The sequence below is a fragment of the Culicoides brevitarsis genome, chromosome 2 (assembly GCF_036172545.1).
Source record: "Culicoides brevitarsis isolate CSIRO-B50_1 chromosome 2, AGI_CSIRO_Cbre_v1, whole genome shotgun sequence".
Lineage (NCBI taxonomy): Eukaryota > Metazoa > Arthropoda > Insecta > Diptera > Ceratopogonidae > Culicoides > Culicoides brevitarsis.
This window is the reverse complement of record NC_087086.1, coordinates 35,350,858-35,366,991: the sequence shown is the minus strand read 5'-3', so window position 1 is coordinate 35,366,991 and position 16,134 is coordinate 35,350,858. Positions and strand designations below refer to the sequence as shown.

General features: G+C 28.4%; 2 protein-coding genes across 3 annotated transcripts; one reads left to right on the top strand and one right to left on the bottom strand.

Moving 5' to 3' along the window:
• Positions 1 to 2,239: 2,239 nt before the first annotated feature.
• Positions 2,240 to 3,423, bottom strand: LOC134831906 (glycine-rich protein-like). Of its 2 annotated transcripts, XM_063845745.1 has the most exons (4): positions 3,294 to 3,423; positions 2,890 to 3,056; positions 2,379 to 2,675; positions 2,240 to 2,288 (listed from the first exon to the last, which is right to left on the bottom strand). In XM_063845745.1, coding segments are annotated over exons 1-4 (480 nt in total). In that variant the 5' UTR covers positions 3,309 to 3,423; the 3' UTR covers positions 2,240 to 2,287. The 2 variants fall into 2 exon arrangements, with proteins under 2 accessions (XP_063701815.1, XP_063701814.1); XM_063845744.1 differs by having other exon boundaries at positions 2,240 to 2,675.
• A 4,020-nt stretch (positions 3,424 to 7,443) lies between these two features.
• On the top strand, positions 7,444 to 15,286 carry LOC134829021 (uncharacterized). Its single transcript, XM_063842014.1, has 4 exons — positions 7,444 to 7,537; positions 11,746 to 11,898; positions 14,302 to 14,565; positions 14,631 to 15,286. The coding sequence occupies exons 1-4, from the start codon at positions 7,444 to 7,446 to the stop codon at positions 15,269 to 15,271; spliced, it is 1,152 nt and encodes a 383-aa protein (XP_063698084.1). The 3' UTR covers positions 15,272 to 15,286.
• The last annotated feature ends 848 nt before the right edge of the window (positions 15,287 to 16,134 follow it).

Genomic DNA, 16,134 nt, shown 5'->3' with positions numbered 1-16,134 from the left:
GAAAAATTTTCTCGAGTTGCTCGGTTTTAATTAATTTCATTTAAAAATTGTTGTTTGAATTAAAGATAGATCGCATATGTTTGTGCCATCCGCAACATTGTTTAGGTCGTCAAACTTTTACACACAGAAATTTATTTATTATTTTTAGCGAAAAAATGACCTAGATTTGACACGGATTGGAAATTGTTTGAACCAATTTCGTAAAATTTACTTTAATTTCTTTAATTAATAATTTTTTTTAAATAAATATTTTATTTTTTTGACACCTTTTGATCTGAATTGAGAAATAGTTTTGCAATTTTCCAAATTTTTTAATGTACGATCGACGGTTAAATCGCGACGAAGTTCATTGAGACACTAAGATGTGAGAAAAACAGGAAAAGTCGATCTTCTCAAGAAAATTTTATTTTAATTGTGTTAAAATGCATATAGATATAGATAAAAAAGAGTGAACGGGAGTGATGTCGGCGCTAAAAATATGTATTTTTAGCAGCATCTACTCAATCTGAATTTGAGTAACTTAAATTTTTTAAATAGCATTTCGAATAGTTGTTAAAGAAAAAAGGCGATTTTAGCAGGTAAGAAGTCTGTCATTTTGTAGACTTGGAAAAATTTCTAAATTTTTGAAATACTTTCTTTTTGTATCTTTCAGATTGATATTTTGATGGTTTCCAAAAACATAAGTAAACAAATTATAAAGTTTTAAAATTTATGAAAAAAAGTTGTCATTTGGCTGCCGATACGGAGAAACCAAATTTGATAAATATATCTCAAAAAGTCAAGAAGAACCGAAGCAGTCTTCGCATGTTATTTGCTGAACCACTGTTTCATCATTGGATTGTATAAAAAATGAGAACAAGATTCTGTGTCTTACAAGATTTAGGCTTCAAATGTAATGGATTATAAATTCGGCTGTTCACCTGTTCTAAGAGCAGCATTCTGTTCTCTTAGTAGATCAGACGATGTTGTTTTCTCGGCAGCTCCAATATTTTTCTTAATATAGGGAAGGTATCTTGTTGACAAGAATTTTAGAAGTCAAGACAGCACAGTAGAGTAATAAAATATGAAATTTTCATCGGAAATCCTGTCGGAAATATATCGATATTCTTCATAATATGAATTCAAATTCAACAGATCGCCTCAAATTAAAACTTTTGTTGTTTGAAAATTGACATAACCTAAAAATTCTAACCTAAAAAATTACAAATCATTAATACTTTATAAAAATTTTCATAAAATGATTAGAAAACATCTCAAAACTTACCTGAAAAGTAATTTCATCTAAAAGCGCTTCCTTTCCTCATCTCATCGACTTTTCAAAATTTCCTCATTACGCGTGCCTGTACGACGACACAATGTGAGTAGTAAATGAAAAACAAATTAAGAGCATCGGTCTTCCTACGACTACTGTGTGTCTCTCACACATCGTTGAGTTTATATGCAAATCATCACATCCAACTCATACAACAACGCAGGACGGATCGTACGACGGAAAATTATTATTATTACAACACCGGCTATATTGACATACATCGTGATGAAGAAGAAAAAAAAAATAAAACAAAAAATGTAAATAAGAGATTTTCTTCCGTAACACGTGCTGCTAACAAAATAATATGTAAGACACAAAATGGGCCGGCATAATGGTGTGTGGACTATTTTTCGTACTGTGTTATGTTAACATGATCGACGTGCGTGTTGCTGTCGTCTACAACACACACAGAAGACGAGAAAAAAAAACAGAAAACTTGGCAACCTTTACTCTAAACATTTGCTTTTCTTTCTCTTCTAATTATAAGTCACACACCAGAATAAAATTCCTTTTGTTTTGTTTGAAAACTCTGGCGAACGAACGAACGAACAACTGATTGATTGACGATATGACATTTGCAGCGCAACATCTTGCAGTGAAATAAAAACAAATAAATTTTGTTTTTTTTTTGTGTGGATAGTTGACAATAATTGGGCAAAAAGTAGCTAATCGTTTTGTGTCATCGATATGATGATTACATTTAGTTTAGTTTAGCAAAAAATAGCGAACAAGTATATTTATTCAGTTCTGCTCTAAATCACGAAGATCATTATCATTCTGAAAGTTGAGTAATTATTGGAAACTCATTATGTAACGCGACTACAATTGAATTATTATGACAATGAAAGTTTTTTCCAAAAATAAATTTATTTACAAAAACAATAAAAAAAACATATTTTAGAAGAGAGAGAAACTTAATTTCTTAAAAAAAACTAAATCTTCAATAAAGTTGTGGAAAAGTTATTGTTGACCAATTCTGAAAACAGAAAATCATTCAAAATCAAAAAATTGTTGAACTCTTTTCGATCATTATGCGTTTATAATGTCTCGGGCTTTAACAATTTACCACCATCCTTGGTTTCCGGCCCATGCGCCTTGATTTCCAGCAGCCCATCCACGGTTGGCGTTCCATCCAGAGTTGTATCCCAAGCCGCGGTTGTATCCGCTGTAGCCTGTAGCTCCAGCCCATCCGCCATATCCGCGGTTAGCTCCAGCCCATCCAGCGCCAGCATATCCGGGATATCCAACGCCGCGATTCCATCCAGAGTATCCGGAGTAACCAGTGTATGCGGGAGCAACAGCAGCAGCTACAGGAGCAACGGGAGCAGCCCATGCGGAGTTGTATCCTCTGTTCCATGTTGAGCTGTTTGAGAAAAGGGTAAGTTTGTTTCTTTAAAGGCAACTAATTTTTTTTTCAGCGAATTCAAATACTTTTTAATCCAAACCAAGCAAATTTATAGTTTACTTTACTCCTCAAGAGTAAATTAAATATTTTTTTAAGACTTCAAAATAATTTTAAGCCTAACTATGAAACTCGACTGATCTTAAAAACCTGATCTGAGAGTTAAAAAACTTACGCGCCATATCCGCCATAACCTCCATAGCCGCCATGCCCAGCATAGCCTCCTCCAAGCCCGCTATTCCATCCAGAAGAGTAGCTTGATTCGGCAGTTGAAAGATCAGCTTCCTTCTTGTCAGCTGGGGCAGCGAATGCTACAGCCAAGAGAACGAGGAAAGTCGTTGCCTGTATGAGAAAATATTTTTTTGTCAATTACTCAATGGAGACGACTGGCAAGAATTTTTTTTCGTGAATAATGAACTTGAGTTCTGAGAATTGTTTGTCATTGATGTTTTTGTTTATTTATTACTCATTTCGGATATTTAAATTTGTAATCCCTTTCGCTTTTTATTTAATTTATTTTTTTTTACAAAAAATACTCTTCCTTCTTTTTTCATGGGAAACACTTTTTTTTATTGTTACCTTAATGATCACCATTTTGGTAGTTTATTATTTTTTTTTATTATTAAAAAATCTCAAAAATAATTCAAATCTTAACAGTTGAAGATCTTTTTTGTAACTGATTTAAGAACAAAAAGTAGCTGCTTATTTATAGTCGACCGGGTGCATTACTGTTGACAATCACTCTATAATAACTCCTAAAGAGTTAAGTTACCTTTGCGTTGCTTTGTACGCAGATCTTTCTACAGAAAAATAGACAACTTTTAATAGATCACTACTCTGTACGCGTACTTTTGTGTTGCGGTTGTGCAGATTTAATCTTAAATAGTTAAATTTTTGTGTATTGAGGAAAAAATTACGAAGCGATGCACGTTTAATATAATTTTTATGCGTGAATACGTTCGACCTTTATTTATCAAGAAACAGAGAAAAAAATGCTGTATGAAAGATGGTGTTGCTTTGTGCTGTTATGAAATGTTATGAGATGTTATAATAATACGCTGGAGGTTGAGGATTGCACTGACCAGTAGTTGTTTAAAGGTAAACTCTGCAATAAAACAACGAGAGCACGTTCAAAAAGTACGAGGATGACCTGTTTGATATAGATTTAATTATAACAACATTCAACTTATGCAGTTTTGGATTGTTTATTATTTATAATTAAATGTTATCAAATTGGTTTTTAATACGGAGATTAAGGTGCAGGTTAAAAACTTATATTAATTAATCATCATTGTTTATTTGGCACGTTTAATATGCTTGTCAAGTTCTAATGCTAAAATGCGCTCAAGATAGTCTCATGCGTCATCGGAGTTAAAAACAAATTAAAATTAATTAAGGCTTCTGTCTATCTATCTAAATTATGTTCAAACCTCTCACCCACTTACGCTCTGACTTTACCTCAAATCGCTTGAAAATAACGTAATTTAACTTGAATTAAAAAAATTATTTTTCTTCTTATTAAACTTACATTAAGATTAGATAATAACTAATATAATAAAAACAAATAAACATTTTCTGCAAAATTCATAATCATGTCAGAATTTGTTGACCCCTGGGGGCAAAATGTGCATTACCTACAATAATTATTTAAAAATCAACAAAATATCTCAACCGCACAATTATGATAGACGAGCGGATAGCAGATGATGATGAGATCAGTTCTAAAAGCTGTTGGCGCAAATTTAATATGCAGCGAGAGAGTTCTAATAAACTTCATTTAAATAAGCTTTTGAATCGAAAAGTTATCTCAATCAATAATGTAGCAAAATCTTAATGAGAAGACATTAAAAATCATTCTTTATTGCCCATTCAATTGATTTATAGATGTTTTGCCTTATTTATAAAAAAAAATTATTTGAAATAATGAATTAGTAACTAAACTGTTTGATCAAATTTAGAGATTGTGACTTTGAAAAATGTCTTCCTCACAGTACCCAAATAGACAAAACGAGAGACAAATCGTGGTAATTTCAATTAGTTACAACATAATTAATTATTTGTCTCGATTAAAAATATGTTATGAAAAAACTTGCCACCTAAGTACGAGTCCTTCGGTATTGTTTTGATTGATTAGTCAAGAATATTGGTGCCATATGCTTGTTTAAATTTAAATAAATGTTCATTTTTCACAATTTTTATAACATATTTATTAACCATTTATTATATTTATTACGCTTGGCAAGTTGTTTATTTAATATAAATGATGAACGAAATGTATAGAAAATTTTTCTATGTTTAGGTCTTTGTCTTGATTGTGGCGAATTGTCAGAGTAAATCACGGAACAAGTCGTTTTAATAATAAGGTATAAAGTTTTGAGGCTTAAGCTGAAGGAAGATTGATGCGTTAATACATTTGAAAAGTTTTTGCGTGGTGAATTATTTTAATGACTTGAGCGCATTTTGTCTTCGTTACTAACGTTTATGATCAACAACGTGGATTTCGCATATTCTCATGTTAGTTGAAGCAAATTTCGCTAATTTTTTAAATATGTATTAATTTTCATAAAGAGCTTTTAAGACTTTTTCATTAAGTAATTGAGACAACGTATTTAAATTTATTAAGATAACTTCTTTCTTTAAGGAAATATATTAAACTAAAAAAAATAGTTTTTGATATTAACTTTATGTTCTCATAACGATATACAGTTTCAGATTCGTTCTGGTATTCGTTTTTGCACATATGCTCGCTGAATGGATGGAAAAAGGTTATTACAATACGATTTTCTAATTGCCTTATTGTTCACATTTAAGTACTCAAGGACTGTCTGAAAAAAGGTTCGTTCTAGTAAGCTTTTTGAATTTCTTATTAGATTTTCATTATTCAGTTCTACCCGAAGGACTCTTAGATGTATTTTGTCTTGCCTTGCCTTTTAGAAAAAATAAGATATTCCATAAACAAATGTTTTTACTGATAACAGTTTTCATTCTTGTAGCAAGAAATACGATACTTCGTTCCTTGCCAATCTTCTTCCTTTTAACATGTTTAACAAATTTTTCCAATTTTGATTTAATGTTTCTTTGATATTTAAGTTTGTATTTGAAATTGTACTTGCTTCTCTTCAGAACATTAGAATATCATATGGATCATCTAAAACAAATAAATTTCATCAAAAAATAAGAAAAAAAAATATTTAAAAGAATACTTACCAAAATACGCTCTCAGACAGACACTCCTCAACCATCGATCCAAATTTTTCCAATAGAAACGTTCGTGGCATATCGAATGTAAAAAAAATATATGATGTGAACACTTTCGATGTAACACAAGGACGTAATTAAAACGATTTTTTATTTATGATTATTCTGATGAGAACTGAAACACTTGAATAATTCCATAAGTTCCTGCTTTAATTCTTTGTCAATGCGTTATATTTGGACAATTGAAGCGATAAAAAAGTATTAAAAATAGTAGGGCTTCTACTTCTGTTTGAACAAAAAGAATTGCCGCAAAAATCGACGCATATCTCGTTACACATAAATAATGAAGTAATAATTATTGGGTCGACAGTGCTCCGAGGCAATGTACTTTCAAGTGTTCCAGATTGGTTTTTTGAACTCTGTGAGATGCAACACTCCGGGCATGTATAACTAACGAATTGGTTTTACTTGATTAATCAATTAATTGGATGCTTAGGTACTTACCTCAGAACATTGGAGCCGCATTTTAATTCAATTTTCGATTAAAAACATAATCGGGCACGGCGTATTTATCATCTTTATGGGTCACTTGAAACACTTTCAACAATTTTGCGAGATGCAATTTTTGTCGCAATGACGCAATTTAACGAAGTAAGTGGTCTGTAAAGTGCAAATTAATCGGCCAAAGATCAACGAGACTCGTTTAATTCGAGGTAATGAGAATGGTAGTTCCTCTTGTAAAATGAGCCATTATCTCGCGTTATCACCGCGACGCGACAATTACCATTGTTTGTCTTGCCATTGTCTCTATTTGCATAAACAATTGCGAAGAAAAGTCATCAAACTCGCACTTTCATGCGGATTAAAAGCCGTAAAATGACTGTTATTTAACACTTGTTGACTTTTTTTTCCATTTCCACACATTTATATTACGAAAACCGTTAGAGATTACAACTTTACATCGCGTTACAATTTTTTCCGCTCAGCCGCAAAAAAAAGCTTGTCTGATTGTCGCTTCTGATATTTAAAGTTGTTTGAACAAGTCGCATGCGAGTTTTTTTTTTGGCAAATCACAAAGTGTGTAAAAATAATTGGATGAGTGTGATGACACCTGTTACTCGCTGCTTTTCCATATCGCACTCGGTTTGTTCTATTGTCTGGCAGCAGTGCAGTGATTCACGCGGCGTTTTAGTGGAAAGTTGTGCCGAGCCAAGATATCGCGCGCTGCATTTTCTCGTGCAAAAATACTTTTTTTTTTCACGCGATGTGGGTTGACACGACGAAATTTTGTTAGTTAAAGTGTATATAAATAGGAAAAACAAACAAACACCTTTCCCATTTTACTTTCGAGTGTCACAATGTGTGGTTAATTATTATTTTTTTTTTATTTTGAAAAATATTTGAATATTTCTCGTGCGATGAAAAGTGATGAAAAATTTATAATTTTTGAACATTTATTGAATTAATAAAAAATTAATTGAAATATTTTATAAGAACGAATATAAGGAAAAAGATTAAAAAGTGATACAAAATGGAAAAACAAACATTAGTGATGAAAGGACTGATAATTTTAATGATAGTGAACAGTATTGATAGCATCGATTTTTCAACGAGGGATCCAAGATGTAAGTAAATTTTAATTTTTAATAATTTTTTCTAAAATTATTTAAATATTTTCAAAAAATGGTTAAAATTTTTTAATTAAAAAATTAATTAAAATATCTCATAATTTTATTATAATTTCAAAATAATTTTAATGATTTTTTTTATTAAATTTCTTATATAAAAAAGTTTAAAATTGAAAAAATTTTTTATGAAAAAAAATAAAGTAAAATTTTTAAAATTAAACCAGATAAGAGATTTTATGAATAATTAAAAAAATTTATAAAAAATGTTTTAAATTTAAAAAAAATAAAAATTTTGATCAATTCAAAAAATTAATTAAAATTTTATCTAAATAATATTAAATTTAATTAAAAATAAATCAAAAATGTTTTTAAATTTTTCAATTTAAAAAAATTAAATAAATTAATTTAAATATTAAAATATTTATTTAAATAATTTTTTTTTTTAAAAAATAAAATTTTTTTTTATTTTTTCAATTTTATTATTTTTATTTTATTTATTAAAAATTTACTATTTATTAAAAAAAAATAAAATTTAAAATTTTTTTAAAATAAAATTTTTAATTAAAAATTTTTTTTTTTATTTAAAATTTTAATTAGGTAATTAAAAATTTATTTTTTTCCGTAAAGAAAATTCAACAATTTATCAACCTTGATGAAAAAAAGTCAACCTAAATTTCTAATCACACATTCGTGCTCTCAAAACAACCTTATCATCTTTCATCAACTAAACAAAATACACACAAAAATTCTTTGTTCGAATGGGACAACAAAGTAAAGTGATGCAACCGAAAGTAATTTAGCACACTTTTTGTGCAGATAACCTATTCTGACATGCATGAACGTTAAAACGAATTTAAAAAAATAAATATAAAAGTAATCAGTGACTGAATTAATTTGTTGAAGTTTTTTTAAAATATAATTTTTTACTTCCTGTAACCTTGAAAGAAGTTTATTTTGTGAAATTTAGCCTAAAATTATTAAATTTGGAAACTTTTTTGTGATGTTCATTGTTTTGATAATGAAATTGGAAATTTATTTAAAACAATTGAATTTTTTTTTAAATTGTTTTTTGTTTCAAAAATATGAAAATATGCTTTTTTAGTACAAATGAACTTGAATTTAGTTGATAATTTAAAAAAAAAAATATTAAAATTTTTGTTAAATTTTTAAAATAAATTATGTGAAATATTTTGATAATTTTTTGAATAAAAATAAATGAAAAAAATTTTTTCAATAAAAATTATTTTTTTTTAAATTTTATTTTTTTTTATAAATTAAAAAATAAAAATTTTAAATAAAAAAAATTTAAAAAAAAATTAAAAATAAAAAAAATTTAAATAAAAAAAAATAAAAAATATTTGAAAAAAAATAAGAAAAATATTTTTCTAAATAAATAAATAATACTTTAAAAAAAAATTTTCAAATAATTTCTGAACAACGCCTTTGCTCAAAAAATTCAAGTAGGGGAAAATCTCTCAATTCTCTCTCATACGCTCCATTCCTCTTTATTTCGCAGCTGCTAATAAAAAAACAACAACAAAAACAAATATCAGCTGAAACAATTCAAACAACAAAAATACGAGAAATATCTTCGAATAAATGAAACATGAAGTCATCTTTTCATCTTTTTTTCCTACAATTAAAAACCTTCAAACTCCAAAATCCCTCAAAAAATCGCAAAATCCGCAAATTAATTTAAAACAACAACAATTTCTTCATGTTTTCTACGCTTCTAGGTGTATTCTACTCCACATAGACAGCAAATTGTTTTGAAAACAACATTAAAAAAACGAACCAACACAATCTCATTATTTCGCTTGTTTATTTATAGAAATATTTTTGATGCTAGCTATACTACCTTGTCTTTATGGCTCGAACGTGTTATTACTTGCTTTTGCTTCGTTTTTCGATGATAAACAAACGGATCGCCGAGAATTGCTCAAAGCTTGTGTTTATTTATTTTTTTGTGATTAGGGGAGGGAGAATTTTCGAGAAAATCATCTCTAAAAATTTTTTTAAAGTCTCTGAGAAGAAAATATCGACCGAAAAAGGGGTCGTTGCCCCTTATTGATGTCTTTGTCAGATAGATAGATAATTTCATATCTTCAAATAAAAATAATTATTAAAAAAATAATAAAACAAATATTTAAATAAATAAATAAAAAAAAATTAAAATTGAATGAAAAATTAAATTAATAAAAAAATAAATAAAATAAAAAAAATAAAAAAATAAAATTAATAAAATAAATAAATAAAATAAAATAAATAAAAAAAAAAAAATATAAAATAATTAAAAATTATTTTAAAAAATATTAAAAAAAATAAAAAATAAATAAAATAAATAAAAAAAATAAAATAAAAATAAATTAAAAAATAAATAAAAATAAATAAAATAAAAAAAATAAATAAAAATAAATTTAAAATAAAAAAAAAAAATAAATTTTAAATTTAAATTATTAAAAAAAAATAAATAAAATAATAAAAAAAAAATAAAATAAAAAATAAATAAAATATAAAAATTATTTTAAAAATATTAATAAAAAAAAATAAATAAATAAATAAAATTAAAAAATAAAAAAATAATAAAAATTATAAAAAATAAATTAAAAACAAATATTTTTTGGATGGCTTATCATAATTTTATTTAAACCAAATTTTTGTACAATTTTATATAATTTTTTTTTTCATTTTAAATTCATTAATTTATCGCAATAATCATCACCGGTGCCTTAAGTAAACGAAGATAAATTATTAATATGGTAAAAGTACGGTCACAACTCTCATTCTATCTAATCTACGAAACAACTCGAAAAAAAAAATTCTTAAAGAAACTGCTGAAATATAAAGTTCGAGTAACAAAACACCTGATAATACATGTTTGTTATTGTTTTTCTGTGTCGATAACGAACATTTAAACGATAACAGCACGATTCAGACGTCCTCTAACTTAATGTCGTTGTATGTTTTTTAATGGAAAGTCGCTCAAGTCAATATTTCAACTCGAAGACTCTCGCGATACCGATTTGTAGAGTAGCACGTTGTTGAGCCATGTATGTCGTTACCGATATTATTGCATCACACACGGCGACGTAGACGGCCTATGTACGTCTATTAATTAGCATTGAACTTATTTAATTTTTTTTTTGTATTTTTTTAATCACATTTTTTGTTGTTGATCCATGTTCCAATTTTCGTTTTTCCAGATAAACTCGCCGAGATCAGTCTTGATTATTTTTCAGAACACTCAAAAATAATGGCAGTACAAAATTTTTTCGGCAAAACGACGGATTTACTTGCTGTCCTTCCGTTCCTTCTTCTTTTGCTCGGTATTTTGCAGCTTTGTGAGGATTTTACGCGAATGACCTGAGGGATCGTGATGATTTGTGTGGTCGCTCGCTTCCTTCTTTGTTCTTTGTTTACCACTGTGTCCTTGATTGGCAATCTTGTCTTGTTCGTAGTTGTAATGTTCGTACTCATCAACGTAGGTATCAGACATTTTCTTGCGTTTTTTGTACCTGAAATGCGAAAAATTAAGAATTTACGACGACACGAAGAAAATTATGACATAAACTCACTTTTTCTAGAAGAAATTGAAAAAATTAACTTGGCAGCGATGCGCTTCGACTTGATGCTTGGTAGAATTCTCACAATAAACTGCGTATAAATTGTTCAAAATGCAGGAAGGCAGAGAATTTTTGGAGTGGGGATGAAATTTTTTTTCAACTGCTGAGAGAAAAACGAAACCAGTTTCTCTCGAAATTTCGATCTGTCAAAATTTGAATGGAATTTCCGTTAAAAAATTTAACTTTTAAAATTTTTCATGCAAAAGAAGCCAACTAATAATCGTTTAGGGACCCATAAAATCAGATCGTTATCGAAATTTCCATCTATTTTTACACATGAACTAATTTTTAGCTCTCAGCAATTTCAATTATTTTTTCCTATTACAATTTTGTCGGTTTGTGAAATTATTTTGCTGCAACTGAGACTCAATTACTGATTGTGAAAAGTTGTGTGTGTGTGTTTGATGTAAATTTCAGCTGATATTAACGTTTTATGACATCACGTGCGAAATTTTTATTGCGACAACATGATTCGAGCGAATATTGTGTTACGGAATTTTCATTTTTTTTTTATGTTTATGTTTTTTTTTCGATATCGTTAATATTTGATTTTGATGATTTTTTTTTCCTTTTTTTTTGCAGTTCTCAGTGGCTTTCATAACTATCCGTGGGGAATGAATGTATGCGCAGCGCCATCTGGCGAGCTCGGAAATTGCATACCGAAGAAGGAGTGTGCTGTGAGGGGAGGATTGCCCGGAGGACCTTGTGCTAATGGATTTGGCGTTTGCTGTGTTTGTAAGTAATTTTTTTAAAGAAAATTTTCTGAAATAAAATTATTTTTTTAATTAAAAAAAAAATTTTAAAATCTATTATTATTTATTTACCTAAAGAAAATTTAAAAATTTTATTAAAATATTAATTTAAAATTTCTTTTAATTTTTTTTATCAAATTTAAACTTTTAACATAAAAAAAATAGAGATATCATTTTTAATCATTTTATAACTCAAAACTGCCAAAAAATTGAATCTGAAAAAAAAATTTTTCTTTGACACAGTTTTGATTTGAAAACTAAATCAAGAGCAAAACTGTGTCAAAAACTATGTCAAAAACTGTGTCAAAGCAATTTTGTCAAATCTTGCTCCAAATGGATAAAAATTTGTAAGAGAGCTCTAATTTATCATTTTTAATCATTTTTTAACTCAAAACTGCCAAAAAATTGAAACTGAAAAAAAAAATTTTCTTTGACACAGTTTTGATTTGAAAACTAAATCAAGAGCAAAACTGTGTCAAAAACTATGTCAAAAACTGTGTCAAAGCAATTTTTTTCAAATCTTGCTCCTAATGGATAAAAATTTGTCAGAGGGCTCTAATTTATCATTTTTAATCATTTTATAACTCAAAACTGCCAAAAAATTGAAACTGAAAAAAAAATTTTTCTTTGACACAGTTTTGATTTGAAAACTAAATCAAGAGCAAAACTGTGTCAAAAACTATGTCAAAAACTGTGTCAAAGCAATTTTTTTCAAATCTTGCTCCTAATGGATAAAAATTTGTCAGAGGGCTCTAATTTATCATTTTTAATCATTTTATAACTCAAAACTGCCAAAAAATTGAAACTGAAAAAAAAAATTTTTCTTTGACACAGTTTTGATTTGAAAACTAAATCAAGAGCAAAACTGTGTCAAAAACTATGTCAAAAACTGTGTCAAAGCAATTTTTGTCAAATCTTGCTCCAAATGGATAAAAATTTGTCAGAGGTCTCTAATTTATCATTTTTAATCATTTTATAACTCAAAACTGCCAAAAAATTGAAACTGAAAAAAAAATTTTTTCTTTGACACAGTTTTGATTTGAAAACTAAATCAAGAGCAAAACTGTGTCAAAAACTATGTCAAAAACTGTGTCAAAGCAATTTTTTTCAAATCTTGCTCCTAATGGATAAAAATTTGTCAGAGGGCTCTAATTTATCATTTTTAATCATTTTTTAACTCAAAACTGCCAAAAAATTGAAACTGAAAAAAAAAATTTTCTTTGACACAGTTTTGATTTGAAAACTAAATCAAGAGCAAAACTGTGTCAAAAACTATGTCAAAAACTGTGTCAAAGCAATTTTTTTCAAATCTTGCTCCTAATGGATAAAAATTTGTCAGAGGGCTCTAATTTATCATTTTTAATCATTTTATAACTCAAAACTGCCAAAAAATTGAAACTGAAAAAAAAATTTTTTCTTTGACACAGTTTTGATTTGAAAACTAAATCAAGAGCAAAACTGTGTCAAAAACTATGTCAAAAACTGTGTCAAAGCAAAACTGTGTCAAAAACTATGTCAAAAACTGTGTCAAACCAATTTTTGTCAAATCTTGCTCCAAATGGATAAAAATTTGTCAGAGGGCTCTAAATTATCATTTTTAATAATTTTAAAACTAACTCAAAACTGCAGTTTTGATTTGAAAACTAAATCAAGAGCAAAACTGTGTCAAAAACTATGTCAAAAACTGTGTCAAAGCAATTTTTTTCAAATCTTGCTCCTAATGGATAAAAATTTGTCAGAGGGCTCTAAATTATCATTTTTAATAATTTTATAACTCAAAACTGCTAAAAAATTGAAACTGAAAAAAAAATTTTTCTTTGACACAGTTTTGATTTGAAAACTAAATCAAGAGCAAAACTGTGTCAAAAACTATGTCAAAAACTGTGTCAAAGCAATTTTTTTCAAATCTTGCTCCTAATGGATAAAAATTTGTCAGAGGGCTCTAATTTATCATTTTTAATCATTAAATAACTCAAAACTGCTAAAAAATTGAAACTGAAAAAAAATTTTTTTTTTGACACAGTTTTGATTTGAAAACTAAATCAAGAGCAAAACTGTGTCAAAAACTATGTCAAGGCAATTTTTGTCAAATCTTGCTAAAAATGGATAAAAATTTGTCAATTTTATTTTTTAATCATTAAATAACTTTTTGAAACTGAAAAAAAATTTTTTTTTTGACACAGTTTTGATTTGAAAACTAAATCAAGAGCAAAACTGTGTCAAAAACTATGTCAAAAACTGTGTCAAAGCAATTTTTTTCAAATCTTGCTCCTAATGGATAAAAATTTGTCAGAGCTCAAATAAGTTTGATAATTTTACCTTTTTAACTCCAAAATTGCTTAAAATTGATTTTTAAAAATAAATTTCCCTTTTTCTTCTTTCACAGTCATGACAAGTTGCGGCGGAATGATTCGCGAAAACGGCAGTTATTTCGTAAACCCAAATCATCCCGACACAACCGATGGCACAGGCTCATGCCAAGTCAGCGTTTACAAGTTGCATCCCGACATCTGTCAAATCCGCATCGATTTCGACTTCTTTTCCATCGCAGGTCCCGAGCCCATTAACCACATTTGCAACTTGGATCAATTTCTCGTAGCGGGCGGAAGTCCAGCGCCCGTCATATGTGGCGTTAATAACGGCGAGCACAGTAAATTTTAATTTTAAACTCATAAATATGCAAATTAATCCTACTTAATTCCCCGCTTTTTGCAGTGTACATTGACGTAGGTCTCGGCCAAAGTAATCCATTAATCCTCACAATAATCACAAGCGGACCGTCGTATCCACGCGCATGGCGAATACGTGTCACGCAAATCCCGTGCAACAGCATTTGGCGAGCAGATCCGGGCTGTTTGCAGTATTACACGGGCGTCAATGGTCGCATTCGCAGTTTTAACTTTGACACGACTTCGGGGCGACAACTTTCGAATCAGGATTATTCGGTTTGCATCCGAACTGAACGCAATTTCTGCTCGATTCAGTACCAAGCGTGTGTCGATCCAAACAGAAATCGAAGTCAGTCGTTCACGTTGTCGGGAAATTCGAATTTAATTGTGCCCGCGATGATTTCCGGAGGTACTCAAGGTCAACCAAACTCGTGTCAAGCGGATTGGTTGATGATTCCGTGTGCAAAAGTGGCAGATCGGATGCCTGTGCCAACAACTTGTGAAGATAAGATTTGCGGAGGAACGTTTAATGCGGAAATAAGTTCGCTTGAAAGGACAGTAAGCTCCAATATAAGACCTTTTAGGATGTCGTTTCACACAGATTCGGTAGAAGCTCCTTTGGATACGGACAATAAAGGGTTTTGTTTAACGTATGTGCAGCAACCGTGTACGACGACAAATGGATGAAATTGGTATTGAACTGATTTTCAGTTAATTTGATTAATTTTATCCTATTTTAACGATAGGAAGTTTTGAGAATGTAGATTGTTTGAATAGAAATCGTTGTTATTTGACAGTTAGACCGAATTTTGATACTTTAGGTTAGAGTTTTATATATTTTTAGGCTGATACAATAATTAAAAATGTTTTTGAATTTAGTCTTTTAAAATTTTTGAAGAAATTATGTATATCGAGTAGTATAAAAAATCTATTTTCTTGAAAGTTTTAAACAAAAATTTTTAAAATTAAGAAAAGTTTATGATTTTCTGATATTTTTCTTTTCAAAAAATAAATTTTCTATTAGAAAATTTTAAAATTGAATTAAAATTTGGAAAATTGAATTAAAGTGTATTCTATAAAAATACCATAGATGGCGCTTTAATATTTTTTTTTGTATTTTTAAAACGATTGTAAATTATTGAATTTTCAAGCATCTAGAATAATTTGTTGGTTTGAATTATTTTCATAGATGGCACTTTATATTTTTAATTGAATTAGAAAAAAATTTCCAATTTTTTTTAACCATAAAAAAGTTTTTCATAAAAATTTAATAATTTTTAATAATTTTAGATTAAATTCTTAATATTCAAAGCATCCAAGTGTCGCGACATGTCGCTTAGAATATTTCAAAAAATTTAAGTTTCATAGATGGCGCTTTACGATTTTATTTGAATTAGGCAAAAAAATACAATAGATGGCGTTTTTCATAAAATTTTATATATTTTTGAAGTGGTTTTTATGATAATTGTCGAAATATCAGAAAATTTGAATTTTATAGATGGCGCTGAATCAACTTGAATTTCATTTGAAAAAAAAATCTTGACTTTTGA

Bases quoted from the DNA above. Each gene is read 5' to 3' on its own strand.
- LOC134831906 (XM_063845744.1), bottom strand. The intron at 2,676-2,889 runs GTAAGTTTTTTA...TTTCTCAAACAG, and splicing joins GGTTATGGCGGATATGGCGC to CTCAACATGGAACAGAGGAT.
- LOC134829021 (XM_063842014.1), top strand. From the start codon at position 7,444: ATGGAAAAACAAACATTAGTGATGAAAGGACTGATAATTTTAATGATA. The intron at 11,899-14,301 runs GTAAGTAATTTT...CTTCTTTCACAG, and splicing joins ATTTGGCGTTTGCTGTGTTT to TCATGACAAGTTGCGGCGGA. The intron at 14,566-14,630 runs GTAAATTTTAAT...CGCTTTTTGCAG, and splicing joins CGTTAATAACGGCGAGCACA to TGTACATTGACGTAGGTCTC.